The sequence below is a fragment of the Plecotus auritus genome (assembly GCF_963455305.1).
Source record: "Plecotus auritus genome assembly, chromosome: 5".
NCBI lineage: Eukaryota > Metazoa > Chordata > Mammalia > Chiroptera > Vespertilionidae > Plecotus > Plecotus auritus.
This window is the reverse complement of record NC_137776.1, coordinates 103,175,731-103,191,888: the sequence shown is the minus strand read 5'-3', so window position 1 is coordinate 103,191,888 and position 16,158 is coordinate 103,175,731. Positions and strand designations below refer to the sequence as shown.

The 16,158-nt window shown below is 41.3% G+C and overlaps 2 protein-coding genes across 6 annotated transcripts in view; one reads left to right on the top strand and one right to left on the bottom strand.

The window, feature by feature from the left end:
• TUBGCP5 (tubulin gamma complex component 5) overlaps window positions 1-16,158 on the bottom strand; it is an 87,575-nt gene that overhangs the window by 20,399 nt on the left and 51,018 nt on the right. For 3 of the 5 annotated variants that reach the window (XR_013960684.1, XM_080670035.1, XM_080670037.1), the window contains 3 exons: window positions 14,968-15,170; window positions 4,856-4,971; window positions 3,369-3,637 (listed from right to left, as the gene is read on the bottom strand). The exons of 1 other annotated variant lie outside the window; for it this stretch is intronic. Coding sequence is in view for 3 of the 4 variants with exons in the window: in XM_080670035.1 (XP_080526161.1) it covers window positions 3,369-3,637; window positions 4,856-4,971; window positions 14,968-15,170 (588 nt within the window). In the remaining variant the exon portion in view is untranslated. The remainder of the gene's footprint in view (window positions 1-3,368; window positions 3,638-4,855; window positions 4,972-14,967; window positions 15,171-16,158) is intronic. One more of the 5 variants, XM_080670036.1, reaches the window with a different exon arrangement.
• Window positions 10,008-10,139, top strand: LOC308248473 (large ribosomal subunit protein eL39-like; the record flags this gene model as incomplete). The annotated part of the gene is made up of 1 exon (XM_080668544.1): window positions 10,008-10,139. One exon carries the CDS (start codon window positions 10,008-10,010, stop codon window positions 10,137-10,139), a length of 132 nt encoding a protein of 43 aa, XP_080524670.1.

The window sequence follows — 16,158 nt, the reverse complement described above, 5'->3', positions numbered from 1 at the left end:
CCCATCCCAGGCCCTTGCCACCCTATTGTCTGTATCCATACATGCATAAAGATCTATGTCTAATCTCTTCCCGCCCCCCTCTTCCCTCTGATAATCGTCTGTTCCATTTCCATGCCCCTGATTCTATTCTACTCACCAGTTTATTCTGTTCATAAAATTTTTTATTTATTTGATTTTTAAACTCACTTGTTGACAGATATGTATTTGTTGTCACTTTGTTGTTCATAATTTTTTATCTTTATCTTCTTCTTCCTCTTCTTAAAGAATACCCTTCAGCATTTCATATAATACTGGTTTGGTGGTGATGAACTAACTCCTTTAGCTTTTTCTTGTCTGTTAAGCTCTTTATTTGACCTTCAATTCTAAATGATAGTTTTTCTGGGTAATCTTGGTTGTAGGTTCTTGCTATTCATCACTTGAAATATTTCTTGTCACTCCCTTCTGGTTTGCATAGTTTCTGTTGAGAAATCAGCTGACAGTCATATGGACACTCCCTTGGAGGTAACTAACTGCTTTTCTCTTGCTGCTTTTCAGATTCTCTCTTTGTCTTTTACCCTTGGAATTTTAATAATGATGTGTCTTAGTGTAGTCCTCTATGAATTCCTCTTGATTGGGGTTCTTTGTGCTTCCTGGACTTGTAAGTCTATTTCTTTCACCAGGTGGGGGAAGTTTTCTGTCATTATTTCTTCAAATAGGTTTTCAAAGTCTTGTTCTCTCACTTCTTCTGGTACCCCCATAATTCGGATGTTGGTATGCTTGAAGTTGTCCCAGAGGCTCCTTACACTATCTTCATATTTTTGGATTCTTTTTTCTTTTTGCTCTTTTGGTTGGGTGTTTTTTGCTTCCTCATATTTCAAATCATCGACTTGATTCTCAGGATCCTCTAGTCTACTGTTGAATTCCTGTATGTTATTCTTTATTTTAATCAGTGTATGCTTAATTTCTTACTGGTATTTTTCCATTTTTTTGGAATTCTCACTAAGATCCTTGAAGGCCTCCCTAAGTTCCTTGGAGGTTTCTAGAAGATTCTTGAGTAAACTTATAACTATGGTTTTGAATTCTATATCCAGTAGTTCGCTTTCTTCCACTTCTTTCATTTGTGACATGTTTCTTTGTCTCTGCATTTTGACTGCTTCCCTGTGTTTGTTTCTATGTATTGGATAGAGCTGCTAAGTCTCCTTAAGTTGATAGAGTGGCTTTGTGTAGTAGGTATCCTATAGGGCCCAGTGGCTTAGCCTCTGCAGTCACCTGAGGTGGACACTCTTGGTGCACCCCTTTGTGGGCTGTGTGCACAGTCTTGTTTGCTGTTGGTGTCACTAGGACGAATCGACCTCCAGGCCAATTGGCTGTGAGGACCAGCTGTGACTACAGTGGGAGAGTTGCTGTGAAGGAGACACCCTTATGGGGCAGGACTTGCTTTAGAGGGGCTTTGGTGCTTACTGAGTCAGCCCCTTGATTGTGTTGCTTGTGGATGTATAGAGTTGTAATCTGGTATGGTCTCACATTGACCACTGGGTACAGTGGCTCTTGGATCTCCAAGGAGGTGCAAAGTCAGCCACTGCTTGGGGTCACCCAGTAGGAGCTACAGAGAGATCTCTAGATTCCTCCTCTTTGTATCGAGTTTGAAGTGTCCAGACAAGGCCCAGCTGTGAAGCAAGGCAGGCTGGTGCTGGTGCCAGCCTTGAGCCTTTTATTGATAGCTTTGGGGCTCCCTGAGCCAGCTGCAGCTTGTTTGACAGGTTTTAGGCTGAGAAAAGACAGGCCATTCATATGCAAAAGCCACTGTGCACAGCTTGGGTGGGATGGTAAATTGGGTGGGGTGGGGGTCTCAGGAAATCTCCAGGGCAGAGCAAACAGAAATGGCTGCCAGTCAGCCCTGCAACCAGGGAGGTCCCAGCACGGGAACAATGACCACTGCGAGCACCTCCATCTGGAAGAAAGCCACCGCTGAGTCCTGCCCTGATGCCAGATAGTCCAGTTTCTCCCCGTATCTGTCTGGGTCCCCCAGAGCCTCTCCCGGCACTGGAGCTCAGAGGAAGTGGGAACTTGTAAATCCAGTTTGCGGTGCTGGCCTTTTAAGAGGAGCAGCTGGATCTCCAGCAGCCTGTGTGTCACTCAGCCCCAATCCACACTGGTTTTTACAGTCCATAGTTCTTACTGCCTGTAGGGACTTCTTTCCCTAGCTCTGGAACCCTGGACTGGGGGGCTGGTGTGGGGCTGGGACCCCTCGCTCCTCCAGGCAGCCTCTGCAGAGGCGATCTCCCTCCCAATTAAAAAAATGGCGCGCACACACACACACAAAAGCAGCACACTTGGGTGCTGAACCAGCCCGTTGCATGCCTCCGCACCTCCTACCAATCTCAGTGTGCTTTCTTCTTTACCTCTATAGTTGTAGTACTTCTGCTCAGCCACGGTTCTGGATGATAGTTGTTCTGTATTTTAGTTTTAATTTTTATGTGGTTGTGGGAGGCAGCAAGTACAAGGCATTTACCTGTGCTGCCATCTTGGTTCCTTCCAAAAATATTCTTTAAGAAGAGGAAGAATAAGCCCAGCTGGCATGGCTCAGTGGTTGAGTGTTGACCTATGAACTAGGAGGTCACGGTTGATTCCTGGTCAGGGTATATGCCTGGGTTGTGGGCTTGATCCCCAGTGAGTGTGTGTGTGTGTGTGTGTGTGTGTGGCGGGGTGGGAGGTGCAGGAGGCAGCTGATCAAAGATTCTCTCTCATCATTGATGTCTCTATCTCTCTATCCCTCTCCCTTCCTCTCTGAAAGCAATAAAAATATATTAAAAACAAAAAAAGAAGAGGAAGAGTAAGAGGAAGATGAGGAGGAAGAAGAATAGGAAGAGATTAAAAATATGAACAATAAAATGGCAACAAATACATATCTATCAACAATTGAATCTAAAAATCAAAATAAATGAACAAGAAATCTAAGGAACAAAATAAACTAGGGAATAAAAAAGAATCACAAGCATGGAAGCATGGAACAGACTAACAAATCTCAGAGGGAATGGGGGCGTGGGAAGAGATTAATCAAAGATCTTACCTATGGACACAGACAGTAGTGTGGTGAAGGCCTGGGGTAGGGTGGGAACTGGGTGGAGTAGGGCAATGGGGATAAAAATGGGGACATCTATAATTATCTCAAGAATAAAGATTTAAAAACAACAACAACAAAAACAAAAAAATTCCCAATGAGGACAAACTTTTTTCAATCAGGAGTAGCATAATCTATTCACTTGATCATGGTGAAAATTTCCATGTAACTAGAAGTCTTTGATGACTTTTAAACTAAACCATGATGACAAGAATCAAGAAAGCAATCACCCCAATGCTGCGAGAGAGGCACAAGGAAAGGGCCCCACCTCTGGCCATGGCCTGGCACATGTTGCTGTCCCCAACCTGCAGGTGTTTGAGCAGCTGCATGGACTTGCCAGCCATGATGATCTGCTTCAGGACGGGTCTGAGGAAGGACACCATGGTGTGCTGTCGGCTGGACGGCCCTTGGTCACTGCCAGAACTTGCACTGGCATTATCACTCATTTTTTCTTCATTTTCTGTCTTTTCTGATATACTGTACAGTGTGTACGTTGCATACCAAAAGTCTCTGTGATTTACTGGAACATTTTTGTTTCTACAGAGATTCAAAATAATTTAAATGTTAATTTCCCCCTCCCTCCCCAAAACAACAGTATATCTGTTCTAGCTTAGTCATATCATCCAGACATTCTAAAACATAGTAACAGCAATTAACAGCAATTACAGCTAAAACGAAGCAATGTCGATGAATAACAGGGGATATTTTATCTGACTTCAGTTTAACATGGAAAAGTGGATAAATACACTGAATGGCAGAGGTAAAATATAACTAAGTAGAAAGTTTCCTTAATTAGAATTAAACTATGATGAATTTGTTCATCTCCTGTGAGGGTAATCTTCAGATTCCACATCTTTTTTCCCACATAGATTCTTAACTGAACTTTTTATTATTTTTTTAAATACTCACCTAAGGATATATTTTCCATTGATTTTTAGAGAAAATGGACGGGAGAGGGGAAGAGACAGAGAGAAACATTGATGTGGGAGAGACAGAGATACACTGATGAGAGAGAGACACATCAATTGGTTGCCTCCTGCAGGCCCTCAGACCAGAGCTGGAAGCCTACAATGGAGTCATGGGCCCTTAAACGGAATCAAATCCAGAACTCTTCAGTCCACAGGCCAATGCTCTATCCACTGAGCAAAACAGGCTAGGGCTGGATGGCTTTTAATAATGAAATGATAGATACTCATCACCATCTAAGAATAGTCAGAATCCCATTTTTACAAAAATTGTCAAGTAAGAAAGATGAAACAGGACAGAAGGGACATGAGATGGACTTGAGGAGAGGCTGGCTCCTTTATCTTGGCACTGGAAACAGGGCCACCATTCCAGAGCTCTGAGGAATCACAGTTGCCCTTCCTGCCCAGGTAAATGGACAGCTGTCAATCAAACCTAAACACAGTGCACAACTTCAGAGTTGAGATGCGGACAGTTCCACATGGCAGATTCTATTTAGAAAAACCAATTAATTGAAGGGTAGCTAATTTGGAGAAATAAATATATTAGAGGCCAATTCTGTAATATTGTCATACTTTTGTCTTACTGATGACTTATATTGGAATGACTGAAGCCTACTACTGGTTGTTACCTGAACTAATTTTATGAAAAGCAGTGTGCATTTACCAGACCAGCCCTTCATGAACACACTGTTACTCAAAAATGTGATTTGCAAAGAAAAGCTGTGAACTGACATAAACTTGGAAAAATGTATTTTGGGGCAGGGGCTGAACCTGCGATTGCCGCAGTCACCTCTGGATGATGAATTCCCGGGCGCAGTCGCATAGGTGGCCGTGCACAATCCACTCGTCCACAATCTGCAGGTACGGCCTCACAGTTTCCACCCAGAGAGAGAAAAGCAGTGAGACCTGTGGAGATAGCATGCACAGCCCACACTCACCTCTGCATGAAATGAGTTGCAAACATTTGTGAAACACTGTTTTTTAAAATCACCAGATTTCTATTTCTTGAAACAAAAAATTAAAAATTCAAAACATGTTATAAGATCCTGACAAAAAACTCACCTATATGTGAGATGAGCACATATCTCTAGTCCATACCAGGACCCTCCTAAGAGTGATGGTTACCCAGGGACGATAGGGATACAGTTCCCCTACCTAAATGGGGCAATTAGCAAGATGCCCATTAAGAATGAGGAAATGCCCTAGCTGGTTTGGCTCCGTGGATGGAGCCTCAGCTTGCGGACTGAAGAGTCCCATGTTCGATTCCAGTCAAGGGCACATGCCTGGGTTGCGGGCTCGGTCCCCAGTAGAGGGTGTGCAGGAGGCAGCCAATCGATGATCCTCTCTCATCATTGATGTTTCTATCTCTCTTCCCTATCCCTTATGCTCTGAAATCAATAAAAAAAAAATACATATATATATATATATATATATATATATATATATATATATATATATATATGTATATATAAAAAATGAGGAAATGATTTCATTCTACTATACAAAAAATTGCATAGCAGAAAGAAATTAACTGCCTTTGGACTAAACTGCAGCACAAAAATGTTGAGAAAACAGTACACCAACAAACTAGGAAATATACCTAAAATATGTACTACCATCCTACTTTCTGTTTCTAAGAATCTGACTGCTCTAGGTGCCTGATATCATAGATTTGCATTTTTGAAAATATATTTTTTAAAATATAATTTCAGAGAGGAAGAAAGAGGGAGAGAGAAACAGAAACATCAATGATGAGAAAGAACCACTGACTGGCTATCTCTTGCATGCCCGACTAGGGATTGAGCCCAGAACACAGGCAGGTACTCTGATCGGGAATTGAACTAAGACCTCCGGGTTTATAGATCGACGCTCAACCATTGAGCCATGCGAGCTGGGCTGCAATTTTATTTAGAAAGGATTATGCAAGATAAAAAATGGTGGCAGAGTTAAGTGGGTGCTACACTGATATGCTCCCAGGACCATACTGGAATTACAACTAAAGTACAAAAAAATCACCCTGAATAATCAACTGAAGACCAGCTGGAGAGAACCCTGATAACCAAGGATAGAAAGTGGAGACCACATAGAGACTAGTAGAAAGGGCCAAGGGGCAAAAGGCCTGGCCAGGCTCCCACAGAGAACAGCTGAAGGTCTGGAAAGATATCTCAGCTGTGGGGGATTGCCACTGAGAACTCTGGGTTTACCTCAAGCTGGGCGCCCCAGCAGAGAGCACCGGAACTAAGAAAGGTGCCCACATAACATCTGGCTGTGAAAAGGAGTGGGGTTGCTATCTACCAGGGAGATATGGCTGGAAATGCAGGCACCCTCTTAAAGGGCCAGCACACAAAATTCCATGTGCAGCCATTCACCTTGGGCTCCAGCACAGGGAGGACAGAGTGGATTAGAGCTGTGTGAGCAGAAACCAGGGTTGGGGGCTCAAGGGTTAGAGCTTGGAAGGCAGACACCCTGGTTTCCTGTGCTGAGTCATCCCCTCATGCTGTGGAGGACATCATTCCCAGCAAACCTTCGCTATTCAGGCAGTTTTGCTTGGAGGGAAAACAGCTGACCCACACTACTGGAAAACACCATGCCCCATGTGTGGAGTTTCTGAGGTCCATTATGAGACTGAGAATAACAATAAGCCTCCAGGCAGAAGCAATTGCCCCAACTTGTTGGGAAACCTCTCACCCCACCTCTGGACGACTGACTGAGGGCTACTCAAGATTGAACCCAATCAGTCTGCAGGCAGAGAGGAGTCTCCGGAAGCTTTGCATCTTTGCCTGATCTAACTAGTCAGAAATAGCATCTGACACTGTCCTGCACAAGAGACTGAGAGGCATAGCAGATGTTCCTCATATAGTCACAAACCTAAACAGGCAGCCAAAATAGGGGGTCTGAAAAACAACCCCCAAATGAAAGAATAAGAGAATTCTCCAGAAGAAGAGATAAATGAAATGGAGATAAGAAACTTATCTGGGAGAAACCAAGATGGCGGCATAGGTAAACACCTGAAATTGCTGCCTTGCACAACCACTTCAAAACTACAACTAAAACACAAAATGGACATCATCCAGAACCACAGGAAGGCTGGCTGAGTGGAAATTCTACAACTAGAAGGAAAGAGAAAAGCACACTGAGACTCAGAGGAGGTGCAGAAGTAAAGTTCAGAGGTACGGAGGCGCGGGCACGGAAAGGGCTGGCAACTGAGTATGCTGTTGTCTTTCTCAATCAGGAGGGAGACACAAGCTCCCGACTGCTCTGAACTCCAGTTCCGGGCAAGACTCTGGGGACCCAGACTCATACGGGGAGAAACTGGACTGTCTGGCATAGGGCGGAACTCGAGGGCGGCTTTCTCTCAGAGGTGCTTGCAGCAATTACCGAGGGACACTGAGACCCAGGGGTCTCTTAGGGCAGGGCTGACGGCCAGCCATTGCTGTTTGCTCTGCCCTGTTAATTCCCTGAGACCCTGCCCCAACCAAGCTGTGCACAGAGGCTTTTGCATGTGAATGGCTTGGCACTTTGCAATCTAAAATTACCTAACAAACTGCAGTTGGGTCAGAGAGACCCAGAACATCCAAAAGAAGGCCCAAGGCCCCACCGCAGCTTGCATTGCTTCACAGCTGGGCCTCATCTGGGCACCTCCAAACCCCAAACAAAGAAGAGGAATCTGCAGATCTCTCTGTAGCTCCAGCTGGGTGGCCTCAGGCAGAGGCTAAATTAGCACCTCCTTAGAGATCCAAGAGCCAGTGTACCCAGTGGTCAGAGTGGGACCATCCAGATTACAACTCCTCAGATCCATAAGGGACACATTCAGGGGGAAGACTCAGTGAACACCAAAGCCCCACTGAAGCAAGTCTTGCCCCATAAGAGTGTCTCCAGCACAGAAGTTCTCCCATCGTAGACACAGCTGACCCTCACAACCAGTTGGCCTGGAGGTCAATTCCTCCCAGTGATACCAACAACAATCAAGGCTTAACTACAACAAGACTGTGCACACAGCCCACAAAGGGGTGCACCCAGAGTGGCCACCTCAGGTAACTGGGGAGACTGAGCTTCTGGGCCCTATAGGACACCTAGCACACAAAGCCACTCTATCAACACAGGGAAATAGCCAAAATGCGGAGACAAAGAAACAGGTCACAAATGACAGAAATGGAGGAAAGCGAACTACTGGATATAGAGTTGAAAACCACGGTTATAAGGTTTTTCAAGAATTTTCTAGAAACCGCTGATAAATTTAGCGAGACCCTCGAGGATATGAAAAAGGACCAACTAGAAATTAAGCATACACTGACTGAAATAAATATTGATATACAGAGATCCAACAGCAGACTAGAGGATCGCAAGAATCAAGTCAAAGATTTGAAATCCGAAGAAGCAAAAAACACCCAACCAAAAGAGCAAAAAGAAAAAAGAATCCAAAAATATGAAGGTAGTATAAGGAGCCTCTGGGACAACTTCAAGTGTACCAATATCCAAATTATGGGGGTGCCAGAAGAAGAGAGAGAGCAAGATATTAAAAACCTATTTGAAGAAATAATAACAGAAAACTTCTCCCACCTGGTGAAAGAAATAGACTTACAAGTCCAGGAAGCGCTGAGAACCCCAAACAAAAGGAATCCAAAGAGGACCACACCAAGCTGCATCATAATTAAAATGCCAAGAGCAAAAGACAAAGAGAGAATATTAAAAGCAGCAAGAGAAAAACAGTTACCTACAAGGGAGTACCCGTACGATTGTCAGCTGATTTCTCAACAGAAACCATGGAGGCCAGACGGGAGTGGCAAGAAATATTCAAAGTGATGAATAGCAAGAACCTACAATCAAGATTACCCAGCAAAGCTATCATTCAGAATTGAAGATCAGATAAAGAGCTTCCCAGTTAAGAAAAAGCTAAAGGAGTTCATCACCGTCAAACCAGTATTATATGAAATGCTGAGAGGTATTCTTTAAGAAGAGGAAGAAGAAGAAAAAGATGCCCTGACCGGTTTGGCTCAGTGGATAGGGCGTCGGCCTGCGGACTGGAGGTTTCGATTCCAGTCAAGGGCATGTACCTTAGTTGCAGGCGCATCCCCAGTGGGAGGTGTTCAAGAGGCAGCTGATCGATGTTTCTCTCCCATCGATGTTTCTAACTCTCTATCCCTCTCCCTTCCTCTCTGTAAAAAATCAATAAAATATATTAAAAAAAAAAGAAAAAGGTAAAGATAAAAATTATGAACAACAAATACATATCTATCAACAAGTGAACCTAAAAATCAAGTGAATAAAAATCTGATGAACAGAATAAACTGGTGAATATAATAGAATCAGGGGCATAGAAAGGGAGTGGACTGACAATCCTCGGGGGGAAAGGGGTGTGGGGGTGCGGGAAGAGATTGGACAAAAATTGTACACCTATGGATGAGGACAGTGGCGGGGGTGGTAATAGCAGAGGGTGGGGTGGGAACTAGGTGGAGGGGAGCTATGGGGAGAAAAAAGAGGAACGACTGTAATAATCTGAACAATAAACATTTATTAAAAAAAAAAAAAAAAGGAGGCACAGAGATTCCCAAGAAAAAAGAACCCAAACAGGACCATGCCCAGACACATCACAATGAAGATGCCAAAATTAAAGACAAAGAGGGAATTTTAAAGGCAGCAATAGAAAAGCAATTTGATACCTACAAAGGAGTTGCTGTATAAGGCTGTCAGCTGATTTCTCTTCAGAAACTCTACAGCCAAAAGAGAATTGCATGAAGTACTCAAGGTAATGGAAAGCAAGGATCTGAAACCAAGATTACTATATCCAGCAAGTCTATCACTCAAAATAAATGGTGAAATAAAGAGCTTCCCAGACAAAAAAAGGCTAAAGGAGTTCATCACCACCAAGCCAGCATTACAAGAAATGCTAAAGCTCTCTCTTTCTCCGCCATCTAGGTGCGTGTGTTCGCTTCTCCTTCACCATGTCTTCCCACAAGACTTTCAGGATCAAGAGGTTCCTGGCCAAGACACAAAAGCAGAATCGGCCCATTCCCCAATGGATTCGGATGAAAACTGGTAATAAAATCAGGTACAACTCGAAGAGGAGACATTGAAGAAGAACCAAACTGGGCCTATGAGAAATCACACATGAGAGATGAATCACATATTTATGCTATATCCAGGATGCCTACACCTTTAAATGATTGAAAAGATGCTACTGTCTAGACAGTTGGGGCATTTTAATTGGAAAATTAATGGATTTGTGATTTTGCTCTATTGATTTTTTCCTCCTGCAATAGTAGGTTGGTTCAGTAATAAATGTGTGAGACCTTTAAAAAAAAAAAAAGAAATGATAAAGAGACTGCTATAATGAGAAGAAGAAATAGAAACCTAGGCATACAGAATTAAAATGGCACCTACCATGATAACCTTAAATGAAAATGAATTAAATGCTCTAATCAAAAGACATTGGACAGCTGAATGGATAAAAAAACATGACCCAACTATATGTTGTCTACAAGAGACCCACCTCAGAACAAAAGACTCATACAGGACTAGAGTGAAGGAATGGAAAAAAATTTTCACACAAATGAAAACAGAAAAAAGCAGGGGTAGCAATACTCATATCTGAAAAAATGAACTTCAAAATGAAGGCCATCACAAGAGACAACAAAGGTCACTACATGTTACTAAAGGGACAGATCCAACAGGAGGATATAACCTTGGTAAACATATATGCACTCAAATATATAAGCACCAAAATACATAAAAAAAAACAACTTCTAGAGGACTTTAAGGGAGAGATTGACAACAATACAGTCATAGTAAGGGACTTTAACACCCCACTGACTTCACTGGATTTTTGTCTTCCAGACAAAAAATTAATAAGCAAACAGTGACTCTAAAGGATACACTGGATCAGATGGATTGAACTGACATTTATAGAACATTTCATCCCAAAGCAGCAGAATATACATTCTTCTCAAGTGCTCATAGATCATTCACAAAAACCACATGTTAGGACACAAAACAAGTCTCTGTAAGTTCAAGAAGATTGAAATCATATCAAGCATCTTCTCAAATCACAGGGGAATAAAATTAGAAATCAACTACAGTAAAAACACCCCCAAACATTCAAACACACAGAGGCTAAATAGCATGTTATTAAACAATGAATGGGTTGCCAATGAGATCAACAAAGAAATAAAAAACTTCCTGGAAACACACAACAAACAAAAACCTCTGGGACACAGAAAAAGCAGTCCTGAGAGGGAAGTTCATAGCACTACAAGCATACCTCAAAAAACAAGAAATATTAATAATTAACTATTTAACCCTACAACTTAAAGAACTATAAAGAGAACAATAAGAATAGCCCAGAGTAAGTAGAAGGAAGAATATCATAAATATTAGAGCAGAAGTAAATTATATAGACTTAAAAAACAATACAAAAAAAATCAATGAAACCAAGAGCTGGTTCTTTGAAAAGATAACCAAGATTGATGAACTGTTAGAAGACTCATCAAGAAACAAAGAGCGAGGACTCAAATAAATAAAATCAGAAATGAAAGCGGTAAATACTGACACCAAAGAAATATAAATAATTATAAGCAAACACTATGAACAACTAAATGCCAACAAGCTGGACAATGTGGATGAAATGGAGAAATCCCTAGAAAAATATATCTCCCAAAACTGAATCAGGAGGAATCAGAAAACCTGAATAGGCCAATAACAATTGAGGAAATAGAAGCAGTAATAAAAAAACTCCCAGCAAACAAAAGTCCAGGTCTATATGCTTCACAGGGGAGTTTTACCAAACATTCAAAGAGAACTAATAACTATACTCCTCAAACTATTTCAGAAAACCCAAGAGGAAGGAACACTTCCAAACACTTTTTATGAGGCCAGCATTATCCTAATTCCAAAACCAGATAAAGACACTACAAAGGAAGAGAATTACAGGCCAATATCCCTGATAAACCTAGATGCTAAAATCCTCAACAAAATATTAGCAAATTAGATCCAGCATTACATTAGAATGATCATACACCATGACCAAGTGGCATTTATTCCAGGGATACAAGGCTGGTACAATATTCGCAAATCTAAATGTGATACATCACATAAACAAAATGAAAAATAAAATTCACATGATCATATCAATAGATGCAGAAAAAGCTTTAGTCAAAATCTAACAACCATTTTTGATAAAAACTCTCAGCAAAGTGGGAATACAGGGAGCATATCTCAACATGATAAATGCCATATATGACAAACCAACAGCCAACATCATACTCAATGGGAAATAACTAAAACCATTTCCCCTAAGAACAGGAACAAGACAGGGATGTCCACTTTCACCACTCCTTTTCAACACAGTACTGGAAGTCCTAGCCACTATGATCAGACAAGAAGAAGGAATAAAAGGCATCCAAATTGGAAAGGAAGAAGTGGAAATCTCATGATACAATATTGGACATAGAAAACCCTAAAGACTCCACCCAAAAAATACTACGTTTAATAAATGAATTTGGCAATGTAGCAGGATATAAAACCAACACCCCAAAATTGATGCCTTTTTTAATACACCAATAATGAATTTCCAGAAAGAGAAACTAAACAAACAATTCCATTTACAATCACAACAAAAAAATTAAGGTACTTAGGAATAAACTTAACCAAGGAGATAAAAGGCTTGTATTCAGAAAACTATAGGACATTGAAAAAAGAGACAGAGAAGATATAAACAAGTGGAAGTGTGTCCATGGATTGGTAGAATTAACATTAAAATGTCAATACTACACAAGGGAATCTACAGATTCAATGCAATCCCTACTAAAATAACAATAGCATATTTCACAGATCTAGAATAAACACTTCAAACATTTATATGAAACTAAGAAAGACCTCAAATAGCTGCAGCAATCTTCAGAAAGAAGAACAAGTTGGAGGAATCACAATACCAGATTTCAAGTTTTACTCTAAAGCTACTGTGCTCCAAAGAGCCTGGTACTGGCACAAGAACAGGCATACATATCAATGGAACAGAACAGAGACCCCAGAAATCGATCCAGCCATTATGCTCAATTAATATTTGACAAAGGAGGCAAGAGCATACAATGGAGTCAAGATAGTCTTTTCAATAAATGGTGCTGGGAAAATTGGACAGATACATGCAAAAAAAAAAAAAAAAAGAAAGAAAGAAAGAAAAAAGAAACTGGACCACCAACTTACACCACACACAACAATAAACTCAAAATGGATAAAAGACTTAAATGTAAGGCAGAAAACCATAAAAATCTTAAAAGAAACCATAGGCAGCAAAATCTCAGACATCTCTTGTAGCAATTTGTTTATTGATACATCTCCTAGGACAAAAGAAACTAAGGAGAAAATAAACAAATGGGACTACATCAAAATAAAAAGCTTCTGCACAGCAAAAGAAACCATCAATAAAACGAAAAGAGAGCCCACTGTATGGGAGAACATATTTGGCAATGATACATCTGATAAAGGGTTAATATCCAAAATATATGAGAAACTCACAACTTAACAAAAGGAAGACAAACAATCCAATAAAAAAATGGGCAAAGGCCCTAGCTGGTTTGGCTCAGTGGATGGAGCATCAGTCTGTGGACTGAAAGGTCCTGGGTTCGATTATGGTCAAGGGCACATGCCCAGGTTGTGGGCTTGATCTCCAGTAGGGGGCGTGCAGGAGGCAGCCTATCAGTGATTCTCTCTCATCATTGATGTTTCTATCTCTCTCTCTCTCTCCATTCCTCTCTGAAATAAATAAAAATATATATAAAAAAATGGGCAAAGGATCTAAATAGATACTTCTCCAAAGTGGACATACAGATGGCCAGAAACATATGAAAAAATGCTCAAAGTCACTGATCATCAGAAAGATGCAAATTAAAACGACAATGAGGTATCACCTCACACCTGTCAGAATGGCTATCTTCAACAAATCAACAAACAAGTGCTGGCGAGGATACGGAGAAAAAGGGAACCCTCGTGCACTGCTGATGGGAATGTAGTCTGGTGCAGCCATTATGAAAAACAGTATGGCATTTCTTCAGAAAATTAAAAATGGAACTGCCATTTGACCCAGTGATCCCACTTCTAGAAATATATCCTAAGAAACCTGAAACACCAATCAGAAAAAAATGTATGCACCCTTATGTTTACAATAGCACAATTTATAATAGCTAAGATCTGGAAATAGCCCAAGTGCCCATCAGTAGATGAGTGGATAAAAAAGCTGTAGTACACTTATAGCATGGAATACTATACAGCAGTAAAAAAGAAGGATCTCTTATTCTTTGAGACAGCATGGAGGGACCTGGAGGGTATTATGCTAAGAGAAATAGGTCTGTCAGAGAAAGACAAGTATCCCATGATCTCATTCACATGTGGAATCTAATGAACAAAATAAAGTGAACAGAGTGGATCCAGAGACATGGAAGCAAGGAACAGAGTGCAGAATCTCAGAGGGAAGGCGGGGGAGGGTGGGTGGGTGGAAGGTAATCAACCAAGGACCTTGTATGCATATATGCATGGCCCATGGACACAGACAATAGAGTGGTGAAGGCCTGGGGCGAGGGACAGGGGTGGGCTGGAGGGGGTCAATGAGGGAAAAAAGGGGACATGTAATACTTTCAACAATAAAGATTAAAAAAGAAAGGGTTATTGCAAATATAGATGTAAGTTAGCTAGGTATTTTTCACATCTTGCTTTATGTTTTACTTTGTCCTTTCCGCACCCTTTTGGTGATCATGGCAGTTATAATTTAGAAGCTCATTTAAAAACCCTGCACAGTGTCTGGCATAGCATGACTTAAGCACTGTTTTTACAAAAGCTGGGACAGCTGTGCACCACTCCTTTAGCAGGGCAGAATGGAGCCACACACTTTAGACTAGATGAGGGCCCACATACGGTTTGCTCAGAGGCTTCTCCAACATTGTCATATTCAAGAATGGCCTTGTACAGGGTGTTAAGCAGGTGAGATGCCCGCACGACATTCCGAGTGTCTGGTGGGACTTCTGCTATCCCAGTGCTAAAGACTTTGTGCAGAACCTTCAGCTGAGCCAGTCGAGGCGACAACTTGTCCACTACTATGGCAAGAGTTATTGTCGTATCTGCAAATATCAAGAAATCAAACTCATTAGCCAGGAAAAATATGCTTTCAAATGTGTTCAGCCACTTATGGTAAGGCAGAGCCAACAGAGGATGCTGGGTTTTCATCTTATATCTCAAAGGATTCATTTTCCTAAAGAAAGTACTTCCTAAAGGGAAAAAAAAAAGCAGAAAAATAATGTAAAAAGGAACTGACAGAAAAAGAAACACAAGTGATTCCTAAACATATAGAAAGATACTCGATCTCACTTGTAATTAAATAATGCAAATTAAAACTACATTGTGGGAAAAAAAATCCCAGACTACAATGGGCTACTATTTCAGTGAGGGGAGGTGGGCTGACTGACTACAAAGGGGGAGCAAGAGCAAGTCCCTTTGTGGGGAATGGCACAACTCTGAGTCCCCAACATGGAGGTGATTTTGTGAATCTACACATGTGACAAAATGTCACCTAACTGCACATAGATATTACTTGCCCCCTCCCCCTTCCAACAAAACAGCAAGTACCTGCAAAACTGGTGAAACCCACATCAGGTCTGTAGACTAATCAATATGCCATGTCAATTTCCTAGTTTGGTAACAGATGTAGCTATGTAACCCATTGGGGATGTGGGGTGATGGGAACACAGGATTCAGCACTACTTTGTGCAGTAGTTGTAAGTAAAATTGAGGAGGAAACCAACACTGGGTCACCATTTCACACCTGTCATATTGGTGAGTATCAAAAAGTTTGATAACACACTGTTGGCAAGACTATGAGGAAACAGGTATTCATATACACTGCCTGCAAGAATGAAGTTACTTATCTTTACCTATAGAACAATGTGGCGGAATCTATCAAAATTACACATGCCATCACACCTCCTCGTCCCAGCACTTCCACTCTTACACACTGTGGACCAGTAGTTTTATTGCTAGCTTTACCTAGTGGCCAGATAAGTTTCTACTGAACGAGTACAAAAAACATCCTATTTAATAAAGAGCTAATAT